We start from the raw sequence: 14776 nt of genomic DNA, 5'->3' as shown, positions 1-14776 counted from the left end.
ACTTCAAATACACACTCTGGGGACAACAGAGACTTATTTTACATCTTGTGAAAAGGGCATTATACCACCCCTTTAAACAACTGAATTCATGTGTTAAGTATGCTTAAGTATTTAAATATTTCTTGTGGTTACCATATGTGCGATTAAAAAACATTTGCCTTGTCTTCTATTACGGAATGAATCTTCCCAGTTTGGCTGCCATATTAAAAAAACAACTGCTGAATGTCTTTTTAAAGTGATTCAATCATGCACAAATATGTAAGGAGTTTTATTTTGAAAATATTTCTTTGTATCTTATCAAGGTGCGTCGCTTCGAGTTGAAGTCTCCAGTGAAGACCATCGAGGATTTCATCAAGCGATTCACTCCAAGCCGCCTGACCTCTGGCTCCAACAGCAGCAGCTCCTCCAGTCTGACCACCAACCGCTCGTCCTCCCATAAAGTGGGCTGCAGCATGCTGTCCTCCCCTTCGGCCGAGAGCACGCTCACCAAGCTGAATGAGGAGAAGCGTCCTGAGCATGAACTGCAGCATGCCTTCAGCCCCGTCCCACCCAACTTTGATAAAACAAAAGCTTTGGCTCAAGATGAATGCGAGCTCAGATATGAGGCGGAGTCACCGGACGAGGCAGCTCTGGTTTATGCAGCCCGGGCCTATAAGTGTGCTCTCGTTGGACGTTTACCAGATCAAGTGACCGTGGAACTTCCACACTTGGGCAAGCTAAGTTTCGAGCTTCTGCACACACTGGGGTTTGACTCCACAAGAAAGAGGATGTCAGTGGTGGTAAAACACCCGCTGACTGAGCAAATTACTGTCTACACCAAGGGTGCTGATTCGGTCATCATGGATTTGATCAGACCAGCTACAGGTATGCTAGCATTGATGTGCACACTGTTCCCACACCTTTTCTAGGGTTCAAAATTTAGGCTGCTCCATTCTGGTGCATTGAAGTGTATGTTTAAAATATAAAACAGTGACACGGTCCAGCTTGAGTCATGTCTCAGTCCCAATGCCCCTTTCGCTTCCTATAATACAAAAAGTTTGGACTCTCCATGGGGTAGGTAAGTTTTTTTTTTTTTTTTTTTTTAATGTACTTACCTAGGATGCATTTATTTAATGATAAATGTGTAGTATTACACAATATTCATACATAATATTTATAATTTAAAATAACTTATTTCTATTTTCATATTTCAAAACTTTTCAGCATCCATTCTCTAGTCTTCAGATAACATGATTCTTTAGAAATCTTTCTAATATGCTGATTTGGTGCTCAAGAAACATTTCTTATTTTTATCAATGTAGAAAACAGTTGTGCTGCTTAAAGGGTTAGTTCACCCTAAAATGAAAATGAAGTCATCATTTACTCTCCCTGGTGTTGTTCTAATGCCATAAGCCCTTCTTTCTTTTTCTGACCACATAAGGAGAATAAAAAAAAAATGTCCCACCTGCGCTTGTCCATATAATGCCAGTGAATAGCGACCAGCTTCGAGCTTTTTATGAAATGACACACAAAGTATTACAGAATGATCTCATGCGATATGTGTCGTATATTCCAAGATTTCTGGGGGTATACGATAAGTTGTTGAAATTAAATGCATTATTTAATGAAAATCCTGACCTTGGTCGTTGGTCTTGCTTTACATTTACATTTACATTTATTCATTTAGCAGACACTTTTATCCAAAGCAAGTTACAAATGAAAACAATAGAAGCAGTTAAACTAACAATAGGACAACAATATGCAAGTGCTATGACCCTTCCCAGTTTAATCTAACGCAGTACCGTTTTTTTGTTGTTGTTGTTGTTTTTTAATAAAGATAAAAGATATAGAATAGAAGATAAAGTGTTAGTATTAATGGATCAAGTGTTGCTGTTTTTTGAAACGTCTTCTGTGCTCGACTGCGTGTTCGTGCATTTTTTATTATTATAATTTATTTGAATTTTTTTAGGATTCTAATTTGTATAGAATAACAATGTAAAAATTTCACTGTCACTTTTAATCAATTTAATGTTGCTAAGTAAATTGTTTTATTTTATTTATTGTTTTTAAACAAACTTGTGTGTATAACCACCTTGAGTGTGGTGCATTATTTTTCATTAATTCAACGGCCCGTTGTCAATTATTGCTTTTTTACAACCCAGTGATCACAACATAGTCATAACATCTTACTGAAAAAAAATCATCTGATTTAAAGTTGGAAGCTACAGTTCTGATATTGATTCCCATTCATCTCTAAAAGACACTTTCCATAAATTTCGCCAGCTATAATTTCAACTGTCTGTAACTTTAGAATTATTCATTTTATTTATTAATGGCTCTTCTCTTTATATTTGGAATTCATATTAACAAACGTTTGGCATGCTTTCAAACCTTCCCCCCATATGAAATGAATCAAATATTCTGGGTTAGTTTATTTTGATCTTCAGTGTTGATTATGCTTTAGAACGCTTGTTGATCGTATTAAAGTTTTAATGAAGTCTGTGTTTTCTTTTCCATGTCCCAGTTAGACAGTGCATGAGGCCTATTCCAGCAGAATTAATGAATAACGGCTCACGGCCAAATGGCCGAAAGTCATCTGATTTCTTCAGAACATTAAATGGATACTTTTTTCTTTTCCAAGAAATTAAAAGAGAGCTGGCAACCATCTACTAAGAGCAGACAGTGAGACAGTGTGATTTGTTTTTTCAGGATATGTTTGGAATTTGTCATGTCTTTGGAGTGCTTAAAGTGGCCCCTGGATTTTGATTTACACAGTTGATCAATGCTGATAGACATTTAATTCCCAACATAGTAAGGTCACGTCCCCGTCGTCCCCTTCACCCAAACATCTGCTGGATGGCTTCCAGTTTGTTCCTCGCTCTTGATGTAGCCAAGGGTTTTAGTGGTAATAAACTATCCTAATGGCATAGGTAGACTGGCTTGTTAGTATTCCAGGCACGAGAACCGACTCAGTGGCAGATTTCTCTAATGCTGTGGACAAAAATGACTGAACAGAAGTACTACATACATAGCCCTGTGCTTGATATCTAAATGTCAATGCGTGAGCCTAAAAAAAAGAGATAAAACTATGGCTTAGAATAGTTCACAAGCAGTCTAGTTGCTCAACTTTTTTGAGGAAAGAGCCGAATAAACCAGAGAACATTTGTTTGTTTTGTTGTTGTTGTTGTTGTTTTTTTTTATTTCTCACTGGTATGTTGCCAATTACAAAAGCAAACAATTTATTGCTCATTTTGTAAAAAAAAAAAAAAAAAAAAACCTTACATATGTCAATATGGCAGTTCCAGAAGGCTAAAAAGCAGAAATAGGATGTTAATCTTTTTGTAAAATATGTAATATAATTCATGCTTAATTTTTTTTATTTTTTTTATTTTTTATTTTTTTTTAATATTTTGGTAATATTTTTCAAATTGTCACAGACAATTCGGGGTTCTAGGCGGACAAATTTCTGAATATTCGTCGCTGACTGCAGAAAATCATATTATTTTGTCTTGTTTTATAGTAAAAATATTTAAATACACTAAAATCAAGATTAATTTACTTTAAAAGATATTAAGTCTATTTCAACTTTTTCAGCACTGACAGATTTCGCCCCTTTGTTTAATTTGCTTATACATAAAACGAGTGATAAAAATCTTCTTGTGAATTAAGACAAAATATTTATTCAAGCTACAGTCTATAAATAGTCTTAATAAAACAGTGCTGCTTCTCAAGTAAATGTGTTTCAAGGATATTTAAGCCGTGTCTCAGAGACAGCGTGTGAATACTGAATTGAGCTCTTTCTTCACCTCGTCTTGTGCTTGAAAAGACAAATTCACACAAAGTATCCTAGTAAACTTAATCAGTTATGTCTTAAGTGAATGCAAATTGTTGAGAAAGAAAACGCATGTGTAAAGTATCAGTAGTCTGTATTGAATCTGTGCAGGTCCTAAAGTTACAGCAGCCTAATAATCCACAAAATATATGGATTATTTCTCTTTATCTACAAAAGATAAAGAGAAAAACACTATTGTCTGAATCATTTTTTTTAACCTTTTAATAAGTTTAAGGTTTAGTGCATTGGAAATTGAGATTGTGCTGACTTTTTCCGACTATATGGACCATAAGTATTTCTACTCATTTGCTCTTTCTTACATGTTTAGTTGGCAGTCTAGAAATGTGTTTAGAGACCTAGGTTTATTAGTGTCTAGCCTATGTGGGGTTAGTTAGCATGAGACTGCAAACACACACCCAGACTGTGCCTCACTACAGACTGTGGATTATTTCATGCACATAGACACACACATGCTCAGTATATTTTCCTGTACTTTTGAATCCAGAACCACTGTTCACCTCTGGGTGTTGGCTTCCAATTAGCACAGTGGACCAACTTGAAGGTACAATAGCTTCTTTCAGAAGCAGTGGGATATTTGCCATGCTTGTCTAATGACACAATGTGTAAAAACAGACTACAGATGCCAGCTTGAGCCACACAGCTTTCAGTGTTTTGACCAGTAAATTGTTGTAATTTTGAAGTTATAAGTTCATTGACATAAAGCAGTTTTGACCGTGCAACCATAAAGATTTGGAAGAATCAAACAGTACCTGTGTGTTTCCAGTCATTATGTAACATGTTAATATGAAGCACAAGACAAATGTTTCTGAATGTTTGGAAAGAACACCATGTTTTGCTCTGGGAATGGCAGTCATTTCCGTCTTTCAGTAATTTGACACTGGTGCATAATTTTTATTTTAGTGAGTAACATTCTCTCTGCTTACATTTCCAGACTAAAGCTGTTAGTTATTATACAATCCATTATGACAGCCAGGTCTAGGCCTTCTGTGTTGTTGCTGTGTATTTTTTGGTGGTATTTAGTTTTTGGTGGTGTTCTTGTCTTGTTTTGCGTTTAGTTTTTGGTGTCTTGTTTTATTTTTTTCTGTCGTTTAGTTTTTTTAGTTTTTGGTGTTTTGTTTAGTTTGTGTTTATTTTTTGGTATGTCAGTTTCAGTTTTAGGTGTAGTTTTGTAGTTTTTCGTCTGGTTTTGTTTTCTGTTTAGTTTTTGGTGTCTTGTTTTTAGTTTTGTGTTTTTGTTTGTTTTTGGTGTTTTTTGTTTAATTGATGGCGTTTTGTTTTTTAGGTAAGCTTTAAAGGAAAATATATTATTATTGATGTTGTTGTGTTTTTATGGGGGTTTTTTTAGGTGAAAATGTTTTTTTTGTTTGTTTGTTTGTTGAATAAAAATGCTTTCTCCTATCCTAGTTTAATGCGTACTAAGCCAATCATAGGTTGACTTACCAAAGGAATAGTATGTTGTTTTTTTGGAGCTTACAACATTCTCTATTTAGACAGTCCCAATATGTCAACTTCTGCCACAACTTTTCAACAATAAGATTGTTGGAGTGTTTGGGGAAACATGCTGTCATTAATGGTGCATGGGAAGCATCACTTACTTTTGCTCATACTAAAGTATTAAACTTGGTGTCATAGGTTCTCCCACACTCTGTGTGCTGTTGACATGAATGATACCACTCCATTTGTGTTACTAGTTTAATACTGTTGCTTAATTTGATGACATTGATACCGTTTTCATTTTCACTCTTTGGATGGTCATGTAAGGGCATGCTATGGGGATTTAGTTTATCTATAGAATTATTAAGAGCATGTAATACCTGAGTCAATGCACCAGTCTCTGGAAAAACAGGTCCAGTCGTCCCACAGTTGCAGGGGTGGTGATGAATCATTCTGTGAAAATGTGAGGTTTGGCACCCTCACCCCCTCATCTTGGCTGACTGTCCTCCATGTTGGGAAGTGATCATCCCAAACAGTTTGTTCTGCTCTTCCTGCCAGGAAGCAATGCACTGAGCAATATCGCAGGAGCGATAAACCTCAGAATGCAGAGTTATCCAGTCAACCTGTCAAAACACTTGTTGAGGAAGCCAATGGCAACAAAGAGAACCAACCTTAAAGAGGCTGAAGTGATTAGTTTAGGCTGTCTGCTAACATTGTGTTTTTCTGATGAATTGCCTAATTCTCTTGTTGTTTTTCTTTGTTTTTGTTTTGCAGATGATTGCAAAGGAAAGCGACAAAGGAAAATCTTGTATAAAACTCAAAACTACTTAAATCTTTATGCTGCAGATGGCCTCAGAACGCTTTGTATTGCCAAAAAGGTAACAATGACTTTCATTAATAATTAGATAATTATATTGTAAGGGCTGTCATTTTTATGTTTAAATTTAGAACAATTAATTATATACAAAACAAACACAAAAAAGCAATGCATTTGATGTACAATGCATTTCCAGTAAATAGTAAGACAGTGGGCAAAGAATATAATATACAGTAATATATACACTTACACAAATAAAGTTTTTGAATTAACTGAATTGCATTAATTGGGTTATATTGATGTGCATTTAATTTGATTTAATTTATCAACAAATAAACAAATTTATCATTCAAATAAAATCTTTAATCGATTGAAAGCCCTAATTTTTATTTTCACATTTACACTTTTGGGTTGTCTTCATGGTTACAAACTAAGTGTTTGCCTTGTAAAAAGTGTTTTTGCACAGATGGTTTACAAGTGTGTGAGCTTTTTCCCAGAGTGCTGATCTGTGTGACAGATCAACAACCCTCTCTCTCTCACTCTCTGTCCATCCTTCTCTCTTCTCTCTTCTCTCTCCATATCTCATGGATGGTAATATATGCCCTCACTCTCTTCTCTGACTTGTTAACCCGGTGTCTTGAGCTCCTTGTGGGAGTCTGATGTGATAAGATGTGTTGTTCTTGTTTTGCTTTGTTTTCTCCCCCCAAAAATTTCAACAAACCTTCACATGCTCACACGGACCTACAGATTTCTGCTGTCATAGACTTTTAACCAACAAAACATGTTACTTTTTTCTATCCATTTCTTAGTCACTAATTCCCAACTAAGATCTGACACTGGTTTAATAAAAGAATTGGTATTGGGTTTTGGCATGGTTCACAGCCACTGTTGCTAAAGTCACCTTAACAGAAGGGAAGCTTTGAACAGCTTGGTACAATTATTTTTCACACGATTAAGTGTGAAATCATACATAAATGGAGCTGCTTAAAGTTTAACAAGCCTCTTATTGTGTTAGTTTTATTTTCTCCACCTGTTTGTTTAAGTCAGCAACCAGAATACGTTTATTGCGTTCTTCTCTCTTTTTCCTTTTTTCTCTTCGAAACATTTTTTTGATGTAGTATTATTACATCATTGTTATTGTTCTTGTTAGGCAATCCTGCGTTATCCAAACTCGTTTATCACAAATAATATTTATTGAACATCATTGAGCTGATGTTACACCTCTATCAGTGATGTGATGATAGTTTTTGTTTGGTCCAGGTGCTCAGTAAGGAGGAGTATGCCAGTTGGCTACAGCGCCACCTGGAGGCTGAGACAGCCATACAGAAGAGGGAGGAGCTGCTATTTGAGTCTGCATTACGACTAGAGACCAACCTCCAACTTCTAGGTAAAATTAGTTCCTAAAGCACTCTTAGTCCATCACAGGACTTATTTATGCCCAATGTTAATATACACCTTCAAAGGATTCAAAACACAAGTGCTTAGTGCCATACACCAGTGGCCATATACATCTTTTTCAATAGGAGCAACAGGTGTTGAGGACAGACTTCAGGATGGGGTCCCCGAGACTATCGCCTCGCTGAGGAAAGCGGGCCTTCAGATCTGGGTGCTGACAGGAGATAAACAAGAGACTGCCATCAACATTGCCTATGCTTGCAAACTGCTGGACCCTGAGGAGGAGATAATCACTCTTAATGCTGACTCACAGGTACACCCAACATGCACTGCTGCAGTCTATTCTTATGGGCTCTGCTCTTTATCATCACTTCCTTCTCCTTCTGGTTGCTGACTGAGTGAGGATTTTATCTGCATCTGATGACTGTTTTAATATACGATTGATCTGTTGATTATTTCTTTAGTTAATCATTTAATCAGATTCCACCTCTACAAACAATATGAAAGTTGAGGGCCACATGCACATCTGTTTTGAATTCAGAAATCACTAAATTTAATTTGTGAACTGATTCATTGAAATTTGAAATGTTTGAAAGAATTGATTTACTTAAATGTTTCAGAATTCCCAACACTACAAACATTGTTTAAAAACAATAACAATTACTCTTAGACTGCCCACTCCAGCTGACAAATTTTAGGAATGCTGCCCAGTCCCACCTACAACTACAGGGTTTGGAAAATGTTTAATATCAGTTCTCACAAGGGGTTGAAAGCCCGTTTATAATTGTGTTTTATCTCAGGAGGAGTTTATGTTTTGATCTTGTATTTAATTATTCATTCTCTGATTTGATTATTGTTCTTGTTTTGCTTTTTGCTACCAGGAATGACAGAAATGTCTGAAGGTATTGCCCATAACCTGTAGGCCTGATTGTGCCAGTTGAAAACCCAAACCGTAGTTCCATTTCTACCACTATTGTACAGTTTGTTTGTTTTTTTTCTCCCTCCTCACTCATCGATACTGTATGGGTGTTTTTTCCATTATGGGCAATTCAATCTCCCAGGGGCTAGTTATTTATTTATTTGTTTTTATTGCTATAAATCTAACTAATCTCAGTTTCCTTTGTTATTTGGAGGTCAATGTCTTCTAGGTATAGAATTTTTTTAAGCTTTAAGTATACAAAAAAGAAAATCGAATTAGTGGTAGGCCGATATTTGCAGTTTTTTAGTTATTGGCATGGCCAGATAATAAGTTATTCTGTTTGGCTGATAAGTGGCAAAAGCGGGACCCATTATATTGATAGCGCAGCGGCAGGACTTTTATTTTGACTGTTTGTTATAGTGTTTACTTCCTTTTTAGTCATGTTTGTAACAATTTCTTTATTTGCAAAATAAATTATTGAAATATTAGCCTTGAAATTACCCTACACTAGATAAAAAGTTGGCTACACTAGATAAAAAGTTGGCTATTTTATTCCAAAAATGTTTAAAATGCAATTTCTTCCACATAATATTTTAAGCAAAATACATTATTTGAGAAGTGGTAAAAAATAAGATTGTTAATTCAGGAAAAAAAAAAGAGAATTCTTATGTGATTCATACGGTATGTATTCACTGTTGGATATTGCTAGTAGATACATTTAGCAAACCTACACCAAACTTTATCTGCATTCCCCTGTTTAAAATGTGTTAATAATTTATCCTCTTTAGACCTAAAGGGCCAAAAGTGTCTATAGTTGAAAAAACACCCATATACCAAACTATATCTGTATTCCCCAGCATGACATTGTCCACTATTAGACTGTAGATGTCAACAGCTGGGCTGACTTGAATGAGCTTTTGTTATGTTTCATTTTGTCTCGTTAGGGAACACGTGTAGCATCCACATGAGTTTTGTTTTAAAAAACAAAGAGTTGTCATATACTGTAGGAATGTCTTAATCACTGACTCGTTGCATTAGTCATAACTCTCTCCTTGCTTAAAAGGATAATCCACCCAAAAATGAAAATGTTGTCATCATTTACTCACCCTCATGTCGTTCCAAACCATGTATGACCAAAGTCATGTATGACTTTTTTTCAGTGGAACACAAAAGATATTTTAAAAATTGATGGTATTACTATTCAACTAAAAAAAAGATATTTTAAGAAATGTCTTGTGTTTATGTAGTCATACAGTTCTGGAACGACATGAGGGTGAGTAAATGATGACAAATTTTCATTTTTAGGTGAAGTGTCCCTTTAATAAAAGTGATTTGGTACAATAAATTTGTTATATAATTTATACCGTAATTGCATTTCTTGTGTAACCCTCGTGAGATCTTCATTGTGTCCTTTTATGACCTTCCTGAATTTGTGTGTTTGTGTGGACTCTTACCAGGAAACCTGTGCTGTATTGCTGGAGAACAGTTTGCACTACATCCAGGCCAAGTTCCTTTGCAACCCTCGACCAGATCCTCAAGCAACTAGAGACTATGCTGGCATCCACTTCTCTTCTCCAGTGTGTTCCCCGGCCTCTTCTGGCCACTCCAGCCCGTTCCTGGTGCACCGGCTAGGGCTGGTGATCGACGGCCGGACCTTGGCCTACGCACTGGACAAGAGTTTGGAGGACAAGTTCCTGGCGGTGGCTCGAAGTTGCCGGTCCGTTCTATGCTGTCGCTCAACGCCCCTGCAGAAGAGCATGGTGGTCAAGTTGGTGCGCAACAAGCTCAAGGTCATGACATTGGCAATAGGTAAGTAAATTATTGTATTGGTTATTTTTCTACGATTCTCTCCTATCTTGTGTTTGTTGTAACTGCTTAATCAACATATCATTCAGCGGGGTTTTTAACAGTATTTAGTTTAGTTGAATTTGTTTAATGAAAGATAACTAAGTTTTTAAAGTCCAATCTGCAGCTGATGGGCCCTTAGTGTTCGTAAACATCATACAACTGCAAAATAAGACAATACACACAAATAAACATCATTGTTTTTCACGGAACTAATGCTGGTGATTTAAAGGAATAGCTCACCCAGAATTGAAGATACCATCATTTACTCACCCTTGTGTCGTTCCAAGCCCAGAAAATGTTTCCGTGCTCTTTTCATGTAGTTACATAAAACAAACAGAGACTGAAGCCTTGAAAGCTCCAGAAAGGACACAAAAGCACCATTAAAGTAGTCTACATGTTTTTCACAGGAGCAGTGTATTACAACCCCCTTTATGTAACATTTATGATGTTACGAAAGATTTATATTTCAAATAAATGCTCTTATTTTTAACTTTTTATTCCTCAAATAATCCTGGGGAAAAAAATCAGTTTCCACAAAAATATCAAGCAGCACAACTGTTTTCAACATTAATAATAGAAGGAATTTAATAGAAGGAATATTACTTGAGCAGCAAATCAGCATAGAAAGATTTCTAAAGGATTCATTAGAAAGATTTCTAAAGGATCATGTGACACTGAAAACTTGAGTAATAGCTACTGATAGCGAAGCTGAATATTCACAGGAATAGATAAAAAAAATTAAATTTCTTAAAATAGGAAGAGATCTTTTCCATGGTAATCACAGTTTTTATCCTAACCAGCCGTGACTGCGATACGCAATGATTATTTTTTAGAAATAGAATTTTCGTCATTGAGGCTGGAACAACAACATGCATAGTATGACCATGATTATCCCAGGTAGGCATTGATTTCATGATTATGATTTCATGATGATTATCATTGTTTATGTGCTTTATTTAATGTTAAAAGAATCGAATGTGAGTTTGAATATCATTTTGCGTGACCTTTTATAGCCATATTGAAAGTGACAATTCACCTCAGATCAAGGTAACAAGAATGTTCAAACTGTGAACTCAATGTGAATAAACAAGTGTATTCAATGACAAAGATTGTATTAGTCACTCAGTACGTATTTGTTATAAATAGTATTATTATATAATCAAAAGCTTCGTGAGCTAAGTTGATCGTAGAGACCATTGGTTGCAATGGTACTACAATCTAGTTAGGCTTACGATGCTTTTGGGAAGCACAGCCCAGATTGGTTTGTTCACGCATCTGACTGATCTGGTTCTTTGATATCAGCTCACTGATGCAGTGGGAAAATTATACAATATTTACATTATTATGCACTGATAAAGTCATATGGACCACTTTTATGAAACTTGTGCATTCTTTTTGAAGCTTCAAAGCTTCAGCCTCCATTCGCTCTAATTCCATGGAAGAGCACGACCAGTACAAAATATGTTCATTTGAGATCGACTGCAAAAAAAGAAAAAAGTCATACAGGTTTGAAAAGATTTGAGGCAGAGTAAATGATGACAGAGTTTTATTTTTGGGAGAACTGTGTAAGCCCGTTTATCGGTCCAAATGGGGGTTTCCTCCAGAACGGGTGAAGGTCTCTGCGGGTTACTGTCTGTCCGTGTGGCAAAGTAATTTAATTCCATTTAAGCTTTTATCTGACTCCATTTTATTATGACCTCGAATTTATGTTAGATTGCCAATTGGTTATTGGTCAATTACATAATAGTTTAGAAATACATTTGATTGCTCCATTTAACTCTTTACTTTATATTTTACCCGTTCATATTAGTAAGCTATGTCACTCAGAGGTCCTCACGCCTTGTTTAACGTGAGTCTCACGATCACAAGCTCGCCAGCTTCGGTCACTAAACAGAGGAAATTGCTATATATCTGAGATCGGTTGCATTCACGCTAACACAGTCAAATATACTTTGGTATATACCCCGTGATTGCATGCACTTTAAATTAAAGTAACATTTAATTCAGTAGAGGTATGGCCACTACTACAGATATAAGTCAACCATTTTTACTTGTCTTATAATAGCTTTGGATTGGCCATGCCGTGGTTTCCCACATACACTTATCTAAAGTAACATTAAATTAAAACAGAGGTAAGACACACCCAGATTTATGTTGGTCAAACAACACTTTTGCTGCCCTAAACGGAAATTCACTTCTTGTCTTTGCAAAACACGTACACTTGAATTAGTGCCAAATATTAGTAGTCACTAATCTGATGCAAAACTTGCGATAACATACGAATCCATTTAATCTACTTGGGAAAACAATTTCAGTCGGAATAAAATCAAATGTAACAATTTATTATGTCAGGTAAATGTATCATGCCAATTTCATAATCAGTTCAAAGATAATAAATACAAAACATCAAATGCTCTGGAATAAAGAGAGAAGATGCGAATCTGACATTATAAAATATGTGATGCGAAGTGTTTTGCATACGCTCAGCATCACAGGCTAATTTGAGTTACAAATCGCCCCAAGCCTCTTGTTGCAATTCATTATATACCCAGACCAAGACAGAAACTTTCACATGGAAACATTTGCTAACAATGGGAATTTGCATTCAGAGTTTACACCTTTTGAGAGCAGGATGCCATTTGCCTGGAAGACACACCCTCTTCTGTGTGCAAGTTATCTCTAAACTCTTAAAAACTTTAATACCTTTTGTTGTACTTCTTTGGGAATGAGACCTTTGTACCAGTCGCACTGAGACATTTCAAATGATACCAAACATGTATAATTACTTTACACATTTAACATTGCATAGGTGCATAGTTTTACGTGAGGGGGAGCAGGGGAAGATGATGAGACTGTAAAAGTGAAGTGTGAGCTGCACTCTGTGGTGCGTCTCGGATGTTGCTGTTACATATGCAAGAGAGAGTTCAAATGTTAATTCTCAGGAGAGTCTTTTGCTTTCTCGCGGGGTAGTCCAGACTTACTGGCACCCGCCTTACAACTGTCCCTTTGAGCAATAAATGGTTCTTTCTTTGTAAGAAGCACAAAATAGGTAGCATAGATGTTCTTTTTTTGTAGTTTCTTGTACTTTTTGCTTGGCAAGTGGAATTTGGAGATTAATGGTACCCAGTGTTGCCAAGTAAACATTTCAGTGGTGACTGGACAGCACGTGTCTGTCCTTTCCCCAGCGCAGAATGCCACATTTACAAGCCTACGCAGCACTCTGGCTAATTATCCAGATGGCTTTAGGGAGAGAGATAGATGCAAGGTGCATCGAGGCTGAACCACCTGCCTGCTAGAAGAGCGGGTTACCTCAGGTCATACCCCTGCCGTAAAGATTTTGTAATTCATTTATGCCTCCTTTAAAAGAAAGGAGCAGTTTTTTAAAACATTAACTGTCATTTTGGATGAAAATGTGCGAGGGAGTGCTCAAACGACAGCAGTGGTGCAAATAAACTCCTTTGCCTTCGAAATTGACAGACTTCATTACAGAATGAATCAGAGCCTTGTCTCTAATGAACAAACTTTTATGGTGTACAGACACGTTCACAGCAGATGTTACCGGTTCTCACGCTAAGCTTGTTTGCTTTATTTGGTGTACTTCAAATAAAGGTGGTCTTGTTGAATTTGGCGGCCATGCTTGTTTGTTTCAGTTTAGACAAAGGCGACTGACGGTCTCAGCAGGCTTTTACTTCTCTTTATACTTCAAAGCCTACTAGCTTTTTAGCTTGAAAGTCAGCTTTTGATGATAGCTTGGGGTCAAGTCTGCACTGCGCCTTATGCCTCAGGCAACAGAAGATGGTTTTAAAAAACCACCTCGAGGCAGATTCAAAGGTCCAAGACAAACATCTTTGAAAACATATTATGTGTTAACTGAAGTACACTCTGCCTCTCACCATACAGAAGATTCACATGCTGTCAATTTGGTTCATAATTATGTAACTGTCTTATCATTGTTTATATTTTCTTTCAAAAAGGCCACACCTTTATTCTAGAGTTTATAATGGTGTTCACATTTGATTTTAATTATAATATAATAAAAATAAAAAAAAATAGCCATTTTTTAATTATTTCATTTTATTGTTTTATTTTATTTTAAACCCATTATCAACTGTGTGCTTCATAATTTCTAATCTCACTAGAAGTTTTCCTGTGATCAGATATTCTGAAAAATTAAGACCTTCAGGCTGTTCTGACTTTGTATACTCATTTTTTTTCTAACTGCTTGTTCATAATTTCATAAACTCTAACAATTAAACACACAAACCTTTAACCCACTCTATCTGTCTAACCCAGCTTAAAGCTATATAACCATTAAAATTCAAGGCTTTCAGACAGAGCGTTGAGCCAACATTTGTGTCTTTGTCCCATTTTCTTGTTGAAGTTTCGGTATAATAGTTTAACAATGTGCTTCATTTAGTTTAAGAAGTTAATTTGTAACATTTAGATCTTTTGCGGTTCAAACGTTGCTATATGAATTTGCAGCTCAGGCTTCACCAAGCTTAAACTGATTAATGGCATGCAAAATTTACCA

General features: G+C 36.1%; 1 protein-coding gene across 1 annotated transcript in view; it reads left to right on the top strand.

The window, feature by feature from the left end:
* Window positions 1-14776, top strand: part of atp10a (ATPase phospholipid transporting 10A) — a 55986-nt gene that overhangs the window by 27522 nt on the left and 13688 nt on the right. The window contains exons 10-14 of the mRNA XM_079883859.1: window positions 303-864; window positions 6041-6144; window positions 7344-7470; window positions 7607-7791; window positions 9855-10206. Of these exons, the coding sequence (XP_079739985.1) occupies window positions 303-864; window positions 6041-6144; window positions 7344-7470; window positions 7607-7791; window positions 9855-10206 (1330 nt within the window). The remainder of the gene's footprint in view (window positions 1-302; window positions 865-6040; window positions 6145-7343; window positions 7471-7606; window positions 7792-9854; window positions 10207-14776) is intronic.

This window comes from Squalius cephalus, assembly GCF_949319135.1.
Source record: "Squalius cephalus genome assembly, chromosome: 10".
In the NCBI taxonomy this organism is placed as follows: domain Eukaryota; kingdom Metazoa; phylum Chordata; class Actinopteri; order Cypriniformes; family Leuciscidae; genus Squalius; species Squalius cephalus.
The sequence above is the reverse complement of the archived record's forward strand: the minus strand, read 5'-3'. Positions and strand labels throughout refer to the sequence as shown.